At 35.6% G+C, this 23,087-nt stretch overlaps 1 protein-coding gene and 1 long non-coding RNA gene across 2 annotated transcripts; one reads left to right on the top strand and one right to left on the bottom strand.

Moving 5' to 3' along the window:
* Positions 1-5,197: 5,197 nt before the first annotated feature.
* LOC123387778 lies at positions 5,198-7,158 on the bottom strand. Its single transcript, XR_006602274.1, has 2 exons — positions 6,358-7,158; positions 5,198-5,332 (listed from the first exon to the last, which is right to left on the bottom strand). It is a non-coding gene; the product is annotated as an uncharacterized LOC123387778 (long non-coding RNA).
* An 80-nt stretch (positions 7,159-7,238) lies between these two features.
* CUNH11orf58 (chromosome unknown C11orf58 homolog) lies at positions 7,239-20,333 on the top strand. Its single transcript, XM_004752062.3, has 5 exons — positions 7,239-7,459; positions 13,087-13,170; positions 15,678-15,738; positions 17,459-17,568; positions 18,276-20,333. Exons 1-5 carry the CDS (start codon positions 7,397-7,399, stop codon positions 18,504-18,506), a joined length of 549 nt encoding a protein of 182 aa, XP_004752119.1. The 5' UTR covers positions 7,239-7,396; the 3' UTR covers positions 18,507-20,333.
* The last annotated feature ends 2,754 nt before the right edge of the window (positions 20,334-23,087 follow it).

Raw genomic sequence — 23,087 nt, 5'->3', positions numbered from 1 at the left:
GGACATGAACAGACATTTCTGCAAAGACGTCATCCAGATGGCCAACAGACACATGAAAAAATGTTCCACATTACTTGGCATCAGGGAAATACAAAAAATATATATAATATTTTATATATATATATAATGGAAATACATATATAATGGAATACTATGCAGCCATCAAAAGAAATGAAATCTTGCCATTTGTGACAACATGCATGGAACTAGAGAGTACTATGCTGAGCAAAATAAGTCAGTTGGAGGAAGACAATTATCATATGATCTCCCTGATATAAGGAATTTGAGACGCAGGGTGGGGGGTTTGGGGGGTAAGGAAGGAAAAGATGAAACAAGATGGGATCAGGAGGAAGACAAACCATAAGAGACTCTTAATCTTACAAAACAAATTTAGGGTTCCGGGGGGTGGGGGGGAAGGGATAGGGTGGCTGGGTTAGGGACACTGGGGAGGGTATGTGATATGGTGAGTGCTGTGAAATGTGTAAGCATGATGATTCACAGACCTGTACCCCTGGGGCAGATGATACATTATATGTTAACAAAAATAATAATAATAAATGCTATAAAATTGATGGTGATGATGACTGTACAACTCTGAGACTATATTTAAAAACTTGTGGAGCACCTGGCTGGCTCAGTTGGTAGAGCATGTGACTCTGATATCAGAGTTGTGAATTCAAGCCCCATATTGGACATGGACTCTACTTTAAAAAAAATCAATTGTGTAAATAGATAAATTATGTGGCATGTGAATTTCATCTCAATAAAGCTGTATTTTAAAAAGCTAAAGGTACATGCCCAAATATTATTCATGGAAAATATATGTGATATAAAAACTGATGCAATAGGGGTGCCTGGATGGCTCAGTGGGTTAAAGCCTCTGCCTTTGGCTCAGGTCAGGTCCTGGGATTGAGCCCTGCATTAGGCTCTCTGCTCAGCATTGAGCCTGCTTTCCCTGTCTCTCTGCCTGTCTTTCTGCCTACTTATGATCTCTGTCAAATAAATAAATAAAATCTTTAAAAAAAAAAACTGATGCCATAACAATAATCTGCACCTAAACCATAAATATAAATATCCTGGAATTGAGGGAGGGAAGAACAGGACAAAAGGAGAGGTGTGAAATTTCTCACACATACATGGAGTCATGAGACAGTTACATATTGTTTTACCCTTGATTAGAGTAAAAACTAAAATACAACCTTAATAGTATTGAGACCAAAATGTATGTCCTCCAAATCACTAGGAAAAATAAATTAGATGGAATTACACTTACAAGTTAAGTGTAGTCACCTCATTACTATGACACTATGAGTGATTTGTATTTCTTCTTTATACCTTGTTTTCCACATTTTTATAATGGTTTATCTTTGTATGAATCTGCTTTTCTTTGTAACTGACTTTTTTTAAACCCAATTTAATTTACTTATGCATTCATTTATGGTTAATTTTTAATAAGTTTATATAGTCAGACAATTTGGAATTCAAAAGATTAAAAAGGTATGTTGAAAAGTATCCCTGCCACCTTTGCACCTCAGCTGCCCCAGCCCACCATTTCTAGCATGGAATCTATAAATATTCTCAGTTTATTGGGTATCTTTGTGAAAATAATTTATGCATATATATTGACTCTTTCATTTTTTAATGCAAATACAGTGTAATATAAGTACTGTTCTCCACTTCACTTTTTTATTCAACAATGTCTTCAAGACTGTCCCTCATCAGTTCTTAAAAAGTTTCCCTTTTTAAATTGTTTTATTTATTTTTATTTTACTTCATTTTTTTCTTATTTGTCAGAGAGAGAAATTGAGAGAGTGGCAGGCAGAGGGAGAAGCAGGTTCCTTGCTGAGCAAGGAGCATGATGCGGCAGTCAATCCTAGAACCCTGGGATCATCACCTGAGGTAATGCAGAAACAACTGACTGAGCCACCCAGGTATACCTTTCCTTTTTTTTTTTTTTTTTTTACTTTATTTTTTTCATCATGATAAGTATACTCTTTAATTCCCATCACTTATTTCACCCATCCTGCCATCCACCTCTCTTGGTAACGATCAGTTTGTTCCCATAGTTAAGTCTCTCTCTCAGCTTGTCTTTTATTTTTTTCTCATTTATTTTGTTTCTTAAATTCCACATATGAGTGACATTATAAAGTATTTATCTTTCCCTGGCTGAGTTATTTCACTTAGCATTATACTCTCTAGCTCTATCCATGTTGTTGTAAACAGCAAGATTTCATTCTATTTATGGCTGAATAATATTCCATTATATATAAATATAAATACATACACACACACACACCATATATTCTTTATTCATTCATCAATCAATTGTCACTTGGGTTTCTTTTATAGTTTGGTTGTTGTAAATAATACTGCAATAAATATAGGGTAATGTATCCATTTGAATTACTGTTTTTGCATATTTTGGGGTAAATACCCAGTTGAACAATTACTGGATAATAGGGTAGTTCCATTTTTAATTTTTGAGAGTCTCCTCTTTCCTTTTAATGGCTGCATGGTGATCTACAGTAAGGATTTACCATAATACATTTAGCCAGTCTCATATTGACAGAATACTTTTATATTTGGCAAGAACAACAAAGTAACTTGGGAGAATAAACTAAAATGTTCTCAAATTCCACTCCCACCCAAAAAAGGTATCACCATTGATTTAAAGTCACAAATTCTTTTTGACAACAACTATTGGAATATTGCTGCTTTTTGTATCTGAAGACCTTATGACCATATTAAAGAGACATATCAACAACTATATTGAAGCAATTTTATAAGCAAATACATTTTCACTTCCCTTTTCATTTTCTAGTCTTTAAAGTTTCTAGGTATATGTAAAATAATCAACCCAATATTTATGCCACCATATTTTAAATTATAGTAGCAATGTGGTAAATGTGTATGTTCCATGGACAGAATGGGAACTGATCTCATCATCATCAACCATCATCAATCACAAATACTTTTTTTATTCCTTGTCTTCAGGGTTGTATGTTAGGCCTTACAGTTCTCTTTATACGACACCTTTAAAATCAGGTTTAAGGTAAGTTTCATCTCTTAGTCTCCCAATTAAACAATGCATTCTTCAAATATTTTTTCTTTTGGATTCGATGATATTTAACTCTCACTGTTCTCATCTATGTTTTAACCTCAGGCTCTTCCTACCCTTAAATGTTATTTTCTTTTTTCCCTTTTCCAAGGACCTCTCTTCTATGTGATCACTCAGTAAGCTCAGTCACTCTCCTAGTTTAGCCATCATCTCTACGTTGGGGATTTACAAATTTATGGCTCTCTCCCAACTTTGAAGCCAGTATTTCTAACTGCCTACTAGACAGTTCCACTTGGCACCCCACTAATACCTTAAGTTTAACCTGTCTAAAATAAAAAATTCATTATCTTACCATGTAAACCTGCTCCTCTCTGACCACATTCATTCATATAATACAACAAAAATTTGTTGAGTCATGGTTTATACACAAGTCATGGTGCGAAGTTTAGATTCTACTCAAAAGATTCTTAGATGGTCTAGAATAGCCAGTCCAGAACGACATCATATCTTTGTTCATACCTCTATTATAGCACACATATTTTTATTTTAACTAGCAATGACTGACTAACCAAGATAAATAATAGGTAGCAGTGGAAAATAAGATTGGAGTGGATGATTGCGGTCAGAATATAGACCTTCAATTATAGGCTAATTATATCGACTTTATCAACTTAATTGTGTAAAAGTGGGAAACTCTAAGCAGTTTTTGAGCAGAGAGTCTCTACATTTCATTTTCAGATGATGAGTCTGAATATGATATGTAAAAAAGGATTTAAGTGGGGAACTATTAGAGTATGGGAAAACGTTACTATAAATTGATGAAACAGAGGATTTGAACCTGAACACAGTGAGAGATTCAAATTCAAGGCTTTGATCAGCCTATAGAGTTTTGTCTCAGAATATACTTCTGTGTTTATCGGGTTTTAGCTGCACAAGACACTGACCATTCCTGAATACATGCCCCACCCTGCTTCCACAGTTCTTTAGAATCTAAATCAAAAACTTTCAGGAAAGAATTTCCCTATTGCCCTCAGCTAAAATAAACTGCTTCCATAGCATTTTATCTGTAACTTCCTGGTGCCGTTTAGTCATTCCTCCCCCACAAAGCTATAAACTCCTTGAGGTAAGGCATTATACATTATTTATTCTGGTTTTCTTCAAATTTAGCATACTACCTGACACATACTAAGCTCCCTATATAAACAATGAGTTATACTGGCACAGAGGAACATGCACAGGTTTTTGGAGTTAGATTTAAAAATTAAACTGCAGATTAGCCATTCACTCATTAGCTATATGATTATGAGCAAGCATTTAACTTTTCTTAAGCTTCATCATATATAAAATAAAAAATCCTTGCAAATTGAGAAGCTTTGAAAGCACCTAGCAATGTACACAGTGCATAGTGGATATTCAATAAATAGTAGTTATAACTATGGGTTGAGGAATTTTTTTTAGTCTCAGATAAAACAGCAGCAAGTTTTTTGTACAGAGCATATTCATCAGAGCTTTTATGTCTTCTATAGATTTGTTAACTATATTCAGTTATGGTTGAAGAAAAATTGATGTACACACTCAACAAACATTTACGAAAGCCTACTATATGCTAAAGCATTGGGTATATTAAAAAATGAAGAAGGCATGGTCAGGAAAGTATTTCAAAATGCTATTAGGAACATGTAGGTCCTCCTCTCCTTGTCTTTACTATCCAATAAGTATGGCTATTGCTGAGTTTCCAGGACTTATATGAGGTACCACTCGGTTACATTATATAATTTCTTATTTCATTAATTCAAAAAAACTTATTAACTACTCCATGGCACATTGTACCGGAAGATACAGAAACAAAAAATTAAGACAAACAGCTGTCGGAGTGCCTGGGTGGCTCACTCAGTTAAGCAGTTAAGCATCTGATCCTTGAATTCACCTCAGGTCACAGTCTCAGGGTTGTGAGCTCAAACCCCTCATAGGGCTCCACGCTGGGCATGGAGCCTACTTAAGATTCTCTCTCTCCCTCTGCCTCTGCCCCATCCCCCCTGACTCCCAAAATGGAACAGTTGCACACAGTACAAGGAGGAAGGGTATTACTGAGTTTCTGTGTCATATATGAATATCCTTTGCACTATAATTCCATCCTTACCTACATAGACTTCTGCAATCAAACTGAGTAAAACTGTAAAATGATCCAGTCCTTTTTATTTCCTATGTTACTTTTTGGCTTGTGATCTTGATTTACGGTAACTTGAAGATTTAGTCATCCAGGTGCCAACAATTCTGGTAAAGAAATAAAAGGCAGGTTGCTAGTTCATTAAACTCTTCTTGATGGTCACCAATTTAAGTTAAAACTATTTAGTAACTACTAACCTTATTGATAGTCCTTTTTTATTTCTGAATTCTTTTAGCAGTTCAAAATTACATATTCAGCCATCTCATTTATTTATTTATTAATAAAGCTAAGTTCTAAATTGTATAATTTACAGTCTGTCAAATCATTTGGATATGAACTATAGTTCATCCTTGAAAATTCTGTAACTTAACTGTAATTTCATTATAATTATATTTATAGAATCTTTGTAGAATCACAGTTAATATGCAAATTATTTTCATTCACAGTAAACAGCAAGTAACCACTTCCCCAAAATACTTCTCCTCATAGCTTTACTCTTCTCCTCCACTTGTTTTATTCTTACCATAGAAACTAATTGATTAAGATCCCTTGTTTGGTTATAAAATATGACCCTGAGATTTTTTTCATATAATCCTAATTAGCATTGTCATTCCTTTGCTTCCAGAATAAAGGAGAATTTGGATACATGACTGCAAAATTAAAGAACTATCTTCCACTTGTCACAGTTCTGTAAATGGTACAAAGATCATCTGAAATCTAGTACAGTAATATTATTTCTACAGAGGCAGTCAAAGCTACAATAATTGCTAAATTCAGAAACCGATAGTTAAGCAGTTTCACAGGCTGCTATCATTACCAAAATGCACACTAGATCTATATTGTCGTGCCATTTAGCTGATTTTTGCTTTAAAAAAATTAAATATTTAATCAAGGTCAGAAAGCTTCAGAATAAATAAGGACAAGCATCCTGGAAGAATGTTAGGGTTGAAAGCACACAGGTTCAGGCCTGGTTAAAAAAAAAATCAGACACCTTGATCCTGCATGAATGAATCTTCAATAGTTGAATAAAACCTTTAGATACAACACTTTCTGAGTAGACTAGTAGCGTAGCTGCTGTGGGTGTCCCATCCGCACGGGGGAAATGGGGAAGAGCTACTCATTGGGTACTGACCTTCTTTTTGCGGTGATGAAAATAACTTGGAACTAGATAGAGGTGATTGTTGCACAGCATTGTGAATGTACCAAATGCCACTTAATTGTACACCTTAAAGTGGTTAATTTTACATTGTGTGGATTTCACCTCAATTCGAAAAAATTTTAATGAAAATTAAAAGATACAGGGCCTTCTGGCAGAAAGGGACTTTACTTCGTGAAGGCCCCAAGAAGTACAACACCTCCCCGAAGCGCAGGGAGGTCGGTTAGGGTCACTCCCACCTCACAAAACGCTGTGTGGGCAGTTTACAGAATTCCCTCTGGCAGACCCTAGTTTCAGTAACAGCCAATTAACCTGCACCATCTTGAACTCATTTCGGTGAGAATGAGAAAGCGGCTAAATATTCATCAGAATCTTCTAGAAAGCCGCACCGCCGGTCACCCTCAGGAGCAACAGCGAACATGCGGGTGGAAACAGTAGAAGCCATTTTTTTTTTTTTTTTTTTTAAGGTTTTTGTCGCGGGGGGACGGTACCAGTGAGGATTCAAAAATCTTCAAACATTACACTTAAACCTAGAGGCTTAACTGTGACAGATGCATCTGTCAGGCGCACAGCATCTCACGGCGAAATGCCTCTTTCTGTGGCGACTAAGTCTCTAAGCCGCTTTCTGTGGCGACGACGCTTTAAATGAACTCTCACCGCCATACCCATCCGCGGGAAAGCTCCCATCACCAGCTGAAGAAGGCGGAACTTCAGAGGGCACTCCCGCCACACAGCGCGATCTGCGCCGCTGGGCTTCCTGGGAATTGTAGTTTTAGTTTTCTTATCTATGCGTTTTGTTCAGATCGGTATGGAGTGAGCCAGAAAACTACAACTACCAGAGTGCTCCGTAGCGGCGAGTAGCCGCGGCGGTGACGACCGCGGCGGCGAAGGCCTGGAGGGGCTCGGCGTTCTGGAGTGGCGCTGCTTGGGCCGGTGGCAGGTTGCAGACTGCTGGCGCCGCTGCTGAAGAGAACGGCGAGTGGGTTCGGCGTTTCCCGTCGGGGTCCCAGCAACGATGAGTGCTGCCAGGGAGTCCCATCCGCACGGGGTGAAGCGTTCAGCCTCCCCAGACGACGATGTAAATAACAATGGCGGAGTGGATGAGGGTTGAGGCCTACTAAAGGCTGGGGTAGGCCGGGAAGGGTGGTTTAAGAAGGAGGAAGGGTTCGAGGTGGCCCGAAGGGGGAGGGTCGAGAGGGAGGAACCAGAAGAATAGGAAATGTCTCCTTTCCTAACTTAGGGTCGGAAGGTTTGTAGAGGTCTACATCTTAAGAGCCAGAGACCTGCGTAGGAAGGGGGGATCGAGGAAGGAGGTCCTGAGAGGGTCGGGAAGCGTATCTCGGGGCTGATGAAGCTTCTTTGTCGGGCGTTTCTACTTGGGATAGGGATGGCAAGATCCCTCCTGTTTGAGATTTAAAATGCTCCTGTGACAATGTCAAGATGTTGGTGCACATTTGGACAGATTTTTCCGACCGGAATTATTTTCGCCCAGTGTACTATTGGGAATAAACCGAAAACAGTATTGAACCGAAAATTGTACCGGGAGGGGCATTTCGTACTGACGCATGGTGATGAGGTCTAAAATGTTGGGACCTAGAAGCCCATTTTGATTTCAGCTACCTTCTCCTTTTTCCCCCCACCCAAGCTTGTCAGCTTAAATAGCAAACCATTCATTCCTTAAAGTAATCCATTAAATATTTACTGCTATGCCAGGTGTTGGGAATTCAAAGACGAATGAGTACGGTGCTTATCCTAGGTCTTTCTGTATATTTGTCCTAGCTCTTAGCGCAGTGTCATGGAGACTGCAGTAAACGGAAAACTAGGTCCTTCATACAATGGATAAACGCCATGGAAACGTTGACTAAGAAATTTTAGGGACGGGTCGGTGGGGGCGTGGAGAGGTCATCTTTAAGGATGAAAAAAGAACTAAATCTAATTTTCTTTACGTTATTGTTTAAAGTACTATTTCTGAATATGTAGAATTCTTTATAGTGCAGTTCGGTGCACTTTCATAATACCTTTGTGAACCGTTAAAAGCTCACTAAAGACTACTACTAGTGCGTAATTTGTATAAGACCCACCCCTCTTCGGATGGGAGGTGGGATTACGACCGGAATACCAAGGTTCTTAAATTGAATTTAATTTTGCAGAAAGATTAGTAATCAGGAAAGATTTGGGGATGAAGAATTATATAGTGAGATTTTTTTGGTGCCCTCTGTTCTTCCCTTCTACTGCCTCCTAGATCTTGTTAATATGGTAATCCAGTAATTGTTAGGCATTTATCTAAGGCATTTGAGTAACCTGGGTGCCATTTTAAAAGCAATTACATTGTTTTCCTCCTGGCATATAACTGTGACTTGATTCCTAGAATGTCAGGCACCTGTTTTGCTAGACTCAGAAATATCTTTTAGCTTGACAGAAAACTGTTGATGTTAGGTAATTTAACAGAACGTTAAAGGGATAACTCCACAGCTTCTATTGGGATCAGTGTAAAATGACCTTTAAGACCTTTTCCAATCTTATAAGCATTCTTTTGGAGGGAATGGTTGTAGTTGCAATTCAAGATTAGGTCCTACAACTTTCACACATTATCTAAAAATGATTATGTTGCTAATTTAAAGTGCAGTAGAGTAATTGTCTTTTGATAGTGATTTTTTTAAGTCAGTTTCTTCCATGTGACTATTACTTTTACTGGTAATTAGGAGTTTACTTGTTTTAAAAACATCTTTAAATACTATATACAAAATTAAAAATTATTTTTTAAATATACATTTAAGTTGTAGAAAATCAGTTAATTATAATTGAAGTTGTAATTGATCATCAATTTCTAATGAACTTACACTGCATGTGAAAGATAATCAGTTTCTCTGCTTACTCACCTCACATATTAAATGGAGATAACAAAACATTTGAAAGATGTTAAAAGTAGAAGACACCTCAGTTAAGCATTTGCCTTCAGCTCTGGTCATAATCCCAGGGTCCTAGGATAGTGCCCCATCCATGTCAAGCTCCCTGCTCAGTAGGGAGTTGGCTTCACCCTCTCACTCTGCTCTTCCCCCCACCTCATGCACATTGCCTCTCTCTCAAATAAATAAAATATTTTAAAAGGAAAGAAAGATGTTCAAAATAGATATTAAGCATGGAATCCGGCTTTAAGAAAATGCTGACAGTGTTAGAAATAAATTCTAAGAGTTACTACATTATGTATTCAGGCGGAAGTAAATTGACTACAGTTCTATAATGAAAGGTATTAAGGATAACTTAAAAATGGTCTCATTGGTTTATTTGGAGTGGAGAAATGAAAACTATTTTTAAGAGAATGGGAGGTGAAGGGAAGTTAATTTTAGTAACTGGCAGAGACCCTCCAAGAATGTATCAGGCACCCATGTGCTTTTGAAAATGCAGCACTTGAGCAAGGTAGTTGCTGTTGTATGCTGAGGTCTTTGAAAGGAAGAACCAGAAGGACTTGACGATTGGAAAAAAACAATAGGATTAAATACTGTTAATGGTAGGATTATTTCTGTAAAGACTTCGGAAGATATTTGCTCTTTTAATAGAAAAGTTTTGGCTTTCAGAAAGTTGTTTGGTTTTTAACTTGATTCTGTAACTATTATAACTAGTTCATAAACTATCACATATTCTATCTCATTTGATCATGTACAGCATGATGTGGAAAGAGCATAGAACTTAAGGCAAGAGGATCAGTCACTTAAACTTTTAAGTGACTTTGCCTCAGTGTTCTTATTTATTAACTGGACTCTTGAGAGAACATAAGTGAGCAGTCATTAGTATGTTGTAAGTTGTGAAACACTGCAGTTCTTAGGTGGTGGTGTTCTTAAGACAGTCTTTTAAAGAAGCTACTCTGTGTAGATTAAGAGTGGAAACTGGGAAGTTAAATGTGCGGTCCAGACTCCAAGAGCAAGTGATTTAGTGAGAATCATAACTTAACTTTCGCTAGTACTTTGGTTTTTTTATTGCTTAACTGTGTTGAGCCAGAAAAAGTTAGGAACTAACTGTCTTATATAAAGATAATGAGTTGTCAGATGGAAAGAAGTGGAGATTTGGAAGTTAGGTAGCCAAAATCATGAAAGCATATAAGCTTCCCAAAAAAAGGAATTTGCAAGAACCACAAGTGATTAACCAGTGTTGTACAAATACTTAATTTTTTAAAATTTATTTTTACTTAAATTCGATTGGTTAACATATAGTGTATTATTAGTTTCAGAGGTAGAGTTCAGTGATTCATCAGTTGTATATTAACACCCAGTGCTCATTACATTAAGTGCCCTCCTTAATGCCCATCACCCAGTTACCCCACCTCCCCACCAGCACCCCCCTCCCCCAGCAACTCTCAAGTTTGTTTCCTGTAGTTAAGAGTCTCTTATGGTTGGTCTCCCTCTCTGATTTCATCTTTATTTTTTCCTCCCTTCCCTATAATTCTCTGTTTTGTTTCTTAAATTCCACATATAAGTGAAATATGATAATTGTCTTTTTCTGATTGACTTACTTCACTTTACAAAATACTCTCTAGTTCTATCCACGTCATTGCCAGTGGGAAGATTTCACTTTTTTGATGGCTAATATTCCATGAACAAATACTTTAACACTCATATCCCTAGAGAAATGGTCACCATTGAGTTTGTTTTGTTTTTCTGGTGTTTTGGTTTTTGTTTCGTTTTGTTTTAATTAGAGAGAATGAGAGAGAGAGAGCATGAGAAGGGGGAGGGGTCAGAGGGAGAAGCAGACTCCCTGCTAAACAGGGAGCTGGATGCAGACTCAATCCTGGGACTTCAGGATCATGACCTGAGCCAAAGGCAGTCGCTTTAGCAGCTGAGCCACTTAGGCGCCCACCATTCTTTTTTTATATTTTCTAAACCTTCTACAAATAATTTTCAGAACAAAAATAGTGAAAACCAGTTTTATTGAAAATTTCAATATGAATGTAACCATAGCAAGCCCAAATTTCTATTACATGGCTTTCTGATTTTTGTGACATACATACCTAAAATGGTTAGCATCCTCTGAGTCCGCTAACTGCTTATCAATTTTTGTGTGTAAATCTGGAACACATAGTTTCAGATTTCAAATAATTTCTAATAGATTTTAGCTTTATCATTATTTGTAGTTCTAGCATTTTCATCATCAAAATATAATATGAAGAATTTAAACCTTTGTGCCCATAATTTTGTGCTGAAAGGGGGGGTTGTCATCTTTGCTCCATAATTGCAAAACATTTTCATATTTAGATTATAAACTCAATTAGAATGATCAAGCCAATGAATGTTTCCTTTCTACATTCCTTCTAGTCACCTTTGTATATACATCTTCCTTTAGCACTTGTTCAGTTTCAGATCCTGTCAAGTAAATAAATATTGGTGTACAAATATAAAAGCTGAAGCAGTCACATTTTTTTAGAAAAACAGGATGGTCCAGGCTCTTACTGCACAGTATTCAAGATGAAGAATCCCTATTGAATGACTTTCTAGATGAGAGTATTGAATTTTTTCTTTTTTTTTCTTTGTCTCTTGATTCCTTGATTGGAGAGAAGTCATGTAGTATTTCAGCATTCAAAAATTCAGTCTTTAAGATTTTTGCATATATGATTAATGTTGCCATTATCATTTGTTTAGGGTATACCACCTATCATTTTGCATTCACTTTATTCATATAATAATTGTGACATGGCTTTTGTCAGTTTCTGGTTTTTACCTAGTTGCCATTATGGGTAGAAATGAAAATTCTGGACTCAACTGTGTCCATGAAAGCTAGAAGTATACAATGGGGAGTGACATCTTGAAAGATGATGCACTACCTTGGACAACAGGATGAGAAAACTCTTTAGCTGTTTTTTTCTGTTTCCTTATTTTAGTCATTTTTAGTATAGTTGGCAAAAACTAATGAATCATAATATTTCCTATATTTGTTTCAAGATGTAGGGAAAAATATGATCACTAGGACTCCATAATATTTCTTAAGATTGTAAAAGGGCCCAACTGACCATTTGGTAATTGCAAGGTAGAATACATTTTACTTTTTTTTAAAGTAAGTTTTCTCTGTTTCCGTTTTCTGTTTCCTCTTTCAGAAGACCTTTAAAAAAGAATATAAGTCTTAATATATCAATCCTTACAAACAAACTGCACAGAAAAGAAGTTGAAAACCTAAAATTGGGTCCATTTTGTGTTCCGTGGTCCTTTAGACAGCACTAAAGCCAGACTAACTTTTAAGTAATGACCGTGGCAGGCTCTGGGTTCGAAATCCTAGGTACTCCGGGGCCTTGCAAAGCTCTAGGATAGTAGGTCTCAAGGTGTGGTCCTCACATGAGCATCAACAGCATCATCACTTAGGAATTTGTTAGGAATGAAATCCTTGAGCCCACCTTACTTGAGCCCAGACTTACTGGATCTGAAACTCTTGGGGTGTAGTCTGGCAGTTTGGGTTTTAACACACCCTCCAGGTGATTCTGATAAGTGCAATCTTCAGAATCAAAGCTCTGGCTGCAAAAGAAATAAAGGATACTGCCTTGAGGTAATAGAAAAGGAGTATATATTGAGTATGATATATACGCTTAGGTACCTAAACCAAATCAATGAGCCCTGTTTATATTTAAAAATGACAGGGTTTTTTTTAAACCTTGGGAGTTGTGGGGAGAGTTTAAATTTTTAAGTATTAGTATGCAAAAGAACTAATGGCTGATTTCTTTTGTAGCTTGGATCTAGCAATTGGGAAGCAGCAGACTTAGGTAATGAAGAAAGAAAACAAAAGTTCTTGAGACTTATGGGTGCAGGAAAGGTAAGCATCAAACAGTTTGTGTTTTTTTAGTCTTTCTGTATAAATAATGTCCTTACTTTGTTGAGTGAGCCAGACTGAATATACTTGGATCCCATTTTCCTGTTCTGCTTAGGAAATACAGCTGACCTAACCAAGCGCTTAAAATTTATACTATTTCTGAACCACTTCTGGGAGTCTCAGTGCCACTGAGCAGTAAAGTTTAGAGACTCTATATAGAGAAACCTTGGTTTGAGGAGACTCCTGTGGAAGAAAGTTTATAATTTGCTATCTGTTAGCTTAATGACTTAATAGTTTTCTGGGCAGACCAGTTGGTAGGCCTTTCATATTTTATAGCTCCCTCTAGCCCATGAAGTACTAGTCAAGCCTTTATCAAAAACTTAATCTTTAAAATGTTCAATATATTTTGAAATCCCTTTCAAATTGATTAACGTGGTAGAAAATAGAAAATATAGGTGCCAGGAAAACACCTTTTGGGGAAAAACACCCGTCTTGTTCCTAGCAATAATTTTTACATGCAAATTCAGTTATTTCTAGATAATTTATTTTGTGTAAGCAAGTCAATTTATTTTGTGTAAGCAAGTCAATTTATGTGGATAAAATAAGAAAACTTTTTTTTTTGCTTTTTTTTTTTAAGTGCCTCAAAATTAAATTCTGCCCTTTGTTTTTGTTATTCATATGGGGACTCATTCATGCATTTTACCAACCATTATTGACTGTTTACAAGATGCCAGGGACCATGCTAGGTCCTAGAGGTTACATAGATTGCATGTTTGGAGCCATCATGTAATAGAGGAAACCAGATAATTTAGAATTATAATTGCTATGAAAGAACTCTGCATGTACTATGAAAGAACTGTGGAGTCAACAGACAAGGGTGGCTAAGTCTGCCTTAGTGGTACAAGAAAGCATCCCAGAAATAGAATTGGTGAAACAAAGAGGAGTTAGCCAGATTAGAATAGTGGGGTTCAGGGTAGCGAGAGATCATGCAACACAGTAAGACCTGTACAAGGATGCATTTTTATAATATCTTTTTAACCCAGATTTCCCAATAATTTTGTGATTTATCATGGAAAGTAAACTGAAGTTTGTCTTGATTTATGCAAATTAAGTATTTGTTAAGAATATATGAAGTAAGTAATAATTTAGGGGACGTGCTCAACCTAGTAGAATGAAAACTCCTTGAGTACTTAGGAAGAATACCCTAACATAAAGTATATGAGATTTAGCTACCAGTTTTATATACCAGTTATATAGTCAAATGTATCTCAGAACTGTGGGGAAGAAAGAACAGATTGAACAATTTAAAAAATTAACTACCAGTATATGAGCTATTTAGCATACATTAAATTATTTCCTAGCAAGGCCAAGATTGTAGCTTTGATCTTATATATAGGCTGTTTAGTTTTACTCCGTTCTGTGGCAATGAAGTATATTCCTAACCCTAGCCAGCTACCATGAGTATTTTACTGGTCACAGGGAGAACCAGCTAGGAGAAAGTGTGAATAGACTAGTGCACTACTGTCATCATTCTCAGATAACAATGTATTACACATTTTCAAATCTTGATAATGGAGTGTCTTTTGCAATCTAAAGAAGCAGCATATTGAATCATTGATTTGCTTCTGTGATAATGGCCTGTAAAGCAGTTAAGTATTAATACTTGAAGCCTTTCAGTAATATCTTGGAGTATGGAAAATGTGTCTGTCATCCTTTCACAATAGGAAGATTTGTTATGTACTATATCTTCACAGGTGGTTAAGATTACTTTGCAGTCACATTTATTTTCCCTTCACTGTGTTTTAGTGAAGAATTTCTTTTGTTTATGAAACTAAATATAAACCATAAGGAGTGAATTAGAACTGATAATTGAGAGTAATTGTGTGGGGTAACTAATTAGTAACATTGAATCAGGATTTATTTGTATATTTTAGAGTAGAATAGATTGCTTTAAATTATGTTCTTGACAGTTTAAGATTAGGTACTTATTGTAGTCAAATAATGATGAGCTGGCTATTTGTTAAAGATCTATCACTTTTTTCATTATGAGTCTATTACTTTATTTTTATCTAGCTAAATAATTTCATTTGCTTTCTTTCTATAAAGTATAGGTATCAGAAAGGTATCAGAAAGAGGAGATGGGAAAGTTAAAGCAACTCATTTAATTGGCCTTTTAGGAAAGAAAATATTTATATTGCTGCAATTTTTTAGTTATCCGTCCCATTTAAAATTCCAGCCTGACCTCTTCATACTCTCCACTCCCCTTCTATGCTCTGTGTGTTTTAAAGGCACTTACAGCTTTCTACCGTACTATAATTTACTTAACTGATTTCATTTCCCCTCCTCATCTTTATCTTTGCTAGACTATAATAAAGACAAGGATCTCGATTTAATTCTTTTTCTTCACTTTATCTCAGAAGCCTGGAATAATGTTGGGCACATTGTAGACACTCAATAATTATTTTAAGTTTGTGGTCTCAAATTCTAATATATTTTCTACTTTCTTATAGAAAGAACACACCGGTCGTCTTGTTATAGGAGACCACAAATCAACATCTCACTTCCGAACAGGTAAGAAAGTAAAATATAATTTAAGAGGCAGTGCTGCATTTGGAACATGAAATACTCGTATGTATTGCGGGATATTCTCTGTATAATTGTGTTAATGATTAAAATATTAGATCTGGAAATGTATATGTAAATGTGTATATATAACAATTATCATATACTTTAAAGATTTGAGAGTATATATCAATGATATTCTGACCAAGAAACTGACCTTTTTCTATCTTCGTTTTTATTGATCATTCTTATTATAGTGAGGTTTTATGCATTATCTTGCCAACTGTTATGTAGTATGTATATATGAATTTTTTACAGAAATTATTTAACATACAGTATTATTGTTGGCATATTAAACTGGCTTTGAATTTATTCACTGAGTTTTGTTTTGAAATCCTTAATAAAGAATATAAACTTGTTGCAAAGTCTGAAGAAATTAATTTTAGTGGAAAAAGTTTTAAAATAAAAACTAACAATGAGTTTGAATTTGAATTCAGGCTGCTAAAAAATGAAATTTTCTCCTATATAAAATTGACACTAATCTTGGACATTATTAATAATAGGGCATAATGACCTGGATCATAGTTAACGAACTTTTTAGTTAAATTATTTAAATTAACTTTATACTGACCTAGAATATGTAGCACATTTCAGAAATTAACAGGTTTTTTATTTTTCCAAATAATTATTTCAAATTGATTTGCATTCTTAGAAAAAGAATTTCTGAGGCAAAAAGAATACCTGAGCTTTCTAGAATGGAAAAATACTTAACTACTACATTTATTCTTTTAAAACTGTGGACTTTATGAATAAAAATAGTGCAGGCACCACCATTTGTGACTTAAAATGAAATTCCTCTTATATTTACAAATTAAAATGGCATACTCAAGCTTTTTTTCTCCCCACCCTAAGATTTATGTATGTATTTTAGAGAGTACGGGAGCACTTGCAAGCAGGGGGAGGGCAAGAGGGAAAGAAAGAGAATCTCAAACAGACGTCCTGCGGAGTGGGGAGCCCAATTTAGGGCTTGATCTTGGGACCCTGAGATCATGACCTGAGCTAAAATCAAGAGTTGGATGCTCACGTGACTGAGCCAACCAGGCAACCCCTCAGAAAGCTTTGATGGTATTAGTAATGTTCTAGTTGTAATTAAGTTTGTGTTGTTTCAGTAAACTGGTATGTAAGAAAAGCGTGAATTAGAGCCATTATTTATTTAGCCATTCTCTGAACAGAATTGCCTGCCTTTTCATTGTATGTCTGTTAAAAGACAAACTTTTTTGTTTGTTGCTGGTGCTTTAAATGTGAGAGAAAACTCACTTTCTGGGAACAATTATTTATTAGACTAATTAAGCTAAAATTTTTAAGGCCCAGAGTTCTTGGTAATTAGTATTTATAATACCTAAACTTCAGGCAGTTCTGAGACTTGTGTAGTTTTAACTTACCACATAGAAAAATATAAGTTCTTCATCTTTTATCAACACTTTTGTAGTTCAGAGGGTAGGTTACTAGAGAAGTAATCATAAATACATCCTTCGGTTTTTTAATAGCGGTTAGGTATTCGTATTATATCTACTGTATAGCGGAAACCCATCCACAAAATGCGTTTTAAAATTAGTCACAGAGAAATCAGCCCTGAATATATTAGCATTTGTAATATGGGTTTTTTCTGTGTAATCAAATGTTTTTATTAATTTGACTAAAACATAACCAAAGTACACTGGACATGCAGGGGAAGAAGACAAGAAAATTAATGAAGAACTGGAGTCTCAATATCAGCAAAGTATGGACAGTAAATTATCAGGAAGATATCGACGACATTGTGGACTTGGCTTCAGTGAGGTAGTAATTAACATTTTCATTAAATGGGAATATAATTTCTAAATTGATACCTTAATTTCTGTTAGATTACTCCAGCAGTCAAGAATCCTATGTAGAAGCCTTTCTTTTTACAGTCACTTAATTTTCCATATGCCCAAATAGGTCTTTGTAGATAATGAGAAAAGGTATTTTTGAGTTCTACAAACGTTTTCTGATAGAAGCTTAATGTAAATTCAACTTAGATAATCATTATGGCACATCTTTAATAAGCATGAACAACATACAAGCTAGAGAAAATATTTCATGTAAATACTAGTTTAGGATCTTTCTCAGTTTTCTCTGTGATCTCTTTTCATATTATAAGTGCTGGTTAAGTACACCAAAGTAATACAACATGTAAAACATTGATCACTTTTCCTCATTTCCATGGGTCAGTGGTTAATTTGTCTTACTTTTAAAAAAAATACTGTTTATTTCAGGAAGATATGGTAGTTTTCAAACCAGGGGGAGGGGAGTCAAGTGAGTGGTCTTCAGAGCTGTTTCTTAAAACAAAATCCTAATTTAAGTCTAATGGGTAAAACACCGGGATGCCTGAGTCGATCATAAAACTTGATGTTAATGGCTAGGGAGTAGGTGTTCTGAGACTGTGACAAAAATTAGTGTCTTTCCCAGTTTTTGTGCTGGGTAATTGTAGTATTTAAGAAGAACCTGTTGGTTGATGTTCATAGGTAGAAGATCATGATGGAGAAGGTGATGTGGCTGGAGATGATGATGATGATGATGATTCACCTGATCCTGAAAGTCCAGATGACTCTGAAAGTGATTCAGAGTCAGAGAAAGAAGAGTCTGCTGAAGAACTCCAAGCTACTGAGCACCCTGATGAAGTAGAGGATCCCAAAAACAAAAAAGATGCAAAAAGCAACTATAAAATGATGTTTGTTAAATCCAGTGGTTCATAACTCCCAAACACTTAGTCTTTGTATTAAAAGTAAGCCTTATTGTTATAATGCACAGTGGAGGACTGCTTATAGAGCACAGACCTTTGTATTATAATTTTTAAAAAGGCCCTTTTAAATAATTACAAAGAGTGTTTGCTTTCAGATGCCATGGATTACACTTTTATGGGCATGACTATAACCATTTTTGTAAAGAGTAAGAGTTGTATAAAATAAGAAATAAATACAGTACTCAATTTCATTTCATATTAGCATCATCAAACTCTAATCTCACCTTTTTACCCCTTCAGATAGTTATGGAGGAAACACTTTTTTGTGGTAGCTGTTTCATCTTTTTTGTTCCTTCATATTTTTCTCTTAGAAGAAGTTTAATCTGATACTGTGATGTGTTCATGAAAACTACTCAGTTATTATACTTTGCTACAGTAGAAGTATTCATCATGGGTATTTCTGCTGCCAGTAACTATCTAAATTGTTTGCAAAGATTAGGTACTTAGTTTACTCTTACTGATTCAGCTCTACTCTTTTGGACCAAAGCAACATGAGAGCAAATACTTTCACACCTGTTAGGATGGAGTTGCAACTGTCATACATTTGGCATGTTATGATCCCAAGCAGTCTTTATATAATTTGAATTACATTGTATGTTAGATTTTTGATAAAATTTGGCCAGTTTTTACAGAAGAAATTATTTCTCTGATCATTTGGTCCTATCTATTTAGGAATATGTAAAACTGGAATTTTTTTTAAGGTAATATGTGACCAAAGTTAATTTTCTTCCTAAGGCCTAAATAAAGAAAAAGCAGTTTCCCATATTTGGTTTGTGATACCTTTATCCTCATTATCTAAAATGAGGAATAGCCTTATTTAAGAAGAAGCTGAAACAAATTTTCTTCATTGTATCCCAATGTTGTTACCTTGGTTACTGAATTACTGGAAAGTAGTACTGCTTTCTGATTTTGTTGCTGCTGCTTTGGGAGTGAGATTAGAATTCTCTGCCTGGTGTTAAGTGGTTGATGTGTACAGCAGATTAACAGGCTGCATTATGGGCTAGTCCATGATCTTTGAATATTTGGGTCCAAAATATTTCTAAGTAACATGTTCAGAGGCATGAGTCAAACCTGTTTGTTTGCTGAATTTTTATATATCTAGCTACTTACGTGTTCGATGTGTTGGACTTAAAAAACAAATTCCTATGTCACTTTGAAATTTAAAATTTAGGAGTATTAGCAACTTGAACAGGTGATAATCCGGTTCATGCAATCCATTCATAGATTAGAGCCCTCCAACATTTGGCTTTTGATTTTTCTTATTTCTTACATTGTTTTATAGTAGTTGCTACCCCACATAGTAAAATATATCAAGTCAGGGGGTAGTAGACAGGATATATGACCTTTAATAGATACTTGGTTTGAATAGGTTTGGCTTTATTCAAATTTCAGTTGGCCACAGATTTTTAAATATCTAGTTTCTAGGGTTCCTTATTACAACTAAATGAAGTAGTAAATGAAGGCTGATTTATGTTTAAGAATGGAAGTGGGAGAGATCAGTATTACGTTTTAAAAAGTATTTTCCATTTATTATTGAAACATGCTGGGTTATTTATAAGTCTTGGTTCTTAATATGTAAATAGAAGAGCCTTCTTCTAAAATAACTTCACTGAAAGACCTTTTTCTTCATGACCAAATGGAGAAGTTCTTATTCCAGCTAATTCATATATTATTGGACCATTTATATAATTCAGGGTTGGAATAAATTTAGGTCTATTGGTCCATGTAACCTAGGGTCCCAGCACCACATTAAACATCATGGCTATCTTTTAAGCATGAATATCAGGGTTGTGTTTTTTTTTTCATTATCAATTTTAGGGGAAAAAACGGAGACAGACGCTTTGCCATCTTGATATCCCTATTAAAGAATCAGGTTGGAAAATACAAATTATTTTGGTACAGTGAAAGACTAATTCAGTCAAAAGTTTAATGGCAAATTTCTATCACTGATAATTTCTTAACTGAAATGCGCTTCTCCCACCTGTTTATCTATACCAATGATATAACAGTCTTTACTGGAAAGCTTTTTAGGAACACAATTTCCAATTTTCTGTGTAATTGGTAAAAGTCCTCAAATCTATAATTTTTTAAACCTGGGAGAAATGAAGTTACAGAAGAAAGTTTGAAGTTACTGTTTTTCTGATTAAACAGCAGTTTGAGATCAGAAAGACAGGTCACATTCTTTGAGTAAATTTTGAGGAAAAATTTTCAAATACCTGTTTGACTTCAGTGACCACTTCTTACCGGGCTTTGGTTCCATTACTTTGTCTCCAACAACAGCCATATCTTGGATACTTCCAATATCCAAAAACAACTTTACCTCTGAAATTGCTAATTTAGAAATTACCTCTGACCATGACAGTTCTGTTCTTTATATATGTTCAAATTAAGTCATTGTCAATCTATTTTCACCTTCACAATCCCTGTCTAGATTATTAATTGGTCTGTCCATTCAATAGCACTATTGTCAGTGTCCTAAATAATCTTCTTCAGTCATACCTTCCTGGGAAATTCCATGTGTAGATCTATCCAGTCCTTTATGGATTATTTCTGGAGAAGACCCAGTATTACTAAAAATCAATGTTAACTGGCCTAAACACTGCATGTTAACAATACTGTTTTTTTCTAGTCAACTCTTTTCCCATTTTGTTAGCGATTGTCTAAAGCCTCTATTCATAAACCTATAACCCTCCTTCATTCTTAACATGCCCTAACTTACATAAGAAATAGATTTTATCAGGCAGAAATTCCTTCAACTTCTGTCTTCTAAATTCACAACCATGGACAAGTTCCACAGCTTTAGGCCTTTTAGGTCACAGCCCTGCTCTACCACCACAGTAAAAAAGCTGAGTGACCTTGTGCAAACTAGATCTCTCTCGGTCTCCTTTCCTTGTCTGTAAAAAGATAGCAATAGCAACTACCTTGTATGGTGACTGTGACAATTTGATAAAGCAGATTAAAAGCATTTCACACTGGTAGGTATTCAGTGCTCAATAAATACTAGCTATAGTTAATCCTTTGAATCTTCTTGTGAACCTAGTGCTTTTGATTATCTTCCTTTGCATCTTCAACTTCTCCCTTAATCTGTTGGCCCTTTTCTGTCAACATTTTTACCCCCAGTATTTTACATCTTAAAAATAATTGTTCTTAGATAATACATACTTGAGCTATTGTCATCCTACCTCATGCCTTCCACATCCAGTTTTAATAACTTGCTTCTATCACTGCCATCCCCTCCCTCCTCACTTCATTTCAATATGGTTTCACACAACTACTTTGAAAACTTGCATCAAATCAGTGATTCTCATTTTCCTAAAACGGATTTTTCAGTTAATTCCTTGCTTGACCTGTTAGCAGTACTAAGCATTGTTAACCATCAATCTTTAGATGAATATCTACTCTTGGGTTACACAGAGATTCAATAGAATCAATTTCTGTACATCTCTATGTTCTTGTTCCTAAATTGATCTCTCTCAAACCTACCTCTCCTTTCATGATTGACTTTCTCAGGAAAGGAAGGAAAGGCAATACCTCTTCATCATCCCAAACTTCACAGTGATTTATCTTCCCTGTGGGTAAAATTAAGGCTCCAAAAGAGGGGACAATTTGAAATGTTGATACTGAGGCCTGAATGCAAGTCAGGTGGTTTCCTGTTCTATGCCTTTAATAAAATTAGTAGAGAAAGTGAATTGTCAGCTGATTTATTAGGGATACATTTTGGTGAAAGATCATAATGATGTTTGGCCTAGATGCCAAGAGTTCAGGTTTTTGTTTTTTGTTTTTTTTAATTAACATAAAATGTACTATTTGCCCCAGGGGTTCAGGTCTGTGAATCATCAGGTTTAACACACTTCACAGCACTCACCATAGCACATACCTCCCCAATATCCATAACCCAGCCACCCTATCCCTTCCCCCCACCACCACACCCCATTGCAACCCTCAGTTTGTTTCCTGAGATTGAGAGTCTCTCACGGTTTGTCTCCCTCCCAATCCCATCTTGTTTCATTTTTTCCTTCCCTACTCCCCACAAACCTCCCCCCGCCCCCCAATCCCTCATATCAAAGAGATCATATAATAATTGTCTCTCTCTGATAGGCTTATTTTGCTTAGCATAATACCCTTAGTTCCACAGAGGTTTGAAGTTTAAAACCTATTGCCAACTCTTCATATGAGCAAGGATTCTCAGTGCTTTCACCTATAAAAATAGAAAATAAATTTTCTCCTTTAGAAATTCAAGTTATATACATGTTGCTTCTATTCTCCATGTCATTTTTCTTTATTTTTAAACCCTATTTTCTATTCCCCATATTGTGATTTGAGCACTGTATCTTCTGTCATTCCAATTCTATATTCATTTTTGTAAATTTTATTCCTGGGTTCCAGCAGCTCACATGTCATTCTTTGTTGTTTCATCATATCCTCTTGTATTTCTGATGTCTGCTCTTATTTTATAGAGATTAATCTTCCATTAAGATACTCAGGTTAAAGGGGCGCCTGGGTGGCTCAGTTGGTTGGACGACTGCCTTCGGCT

The sequence above is a fragment of the Mustela putorius genome, unplaced genomic scaffold (genome assembly GCF_011764305.1).
Source record: "Mustela putorius furo isolate JIRA1106 unplaced genomic scaffold, ASM1176430v1.1 tig00003859_pilon_pilon_pilon, whole genome shotgun sequence".
NCBI classification, from domain to species: domain Eukaryota; kingdom Metazoa; phylum Chordata; class Mammalia; order Carnivora; family Mustelidae; genus Mustela; species Mustela putorius.
This window is presented reverse-complemented; position numbering and strand designations above follow the sequence as displayed.

What these genes read in the sequence shown, in the direction of transcription:
- CUNH11orf58 (XM_004752062.3), top strand. Translation starts at nt 7,397, where the DNA reads ATGAGTGCTGCCAGGGAGTCCCATCCGCACGGGGTGAAGCGTTCAGCC. An exon ending in GACTTATGGGTGCAGGAAAG is followed by an intron (nt 13,171 to 15,677) that starts GTAAGCATCAAA and finishes ACTTTCTTATAG; the next exon opens with AAAGAACACACCGGTCGTCT. An exon ending in AACATCTCACTTCCGAACAG is followed by an intron (nt 15,739 to 17,458) that starts GTAAGAAAGTAA and finishes CTGGACATGCAG; the next exon opens with GGGAAGAAGACAAGAAAATT.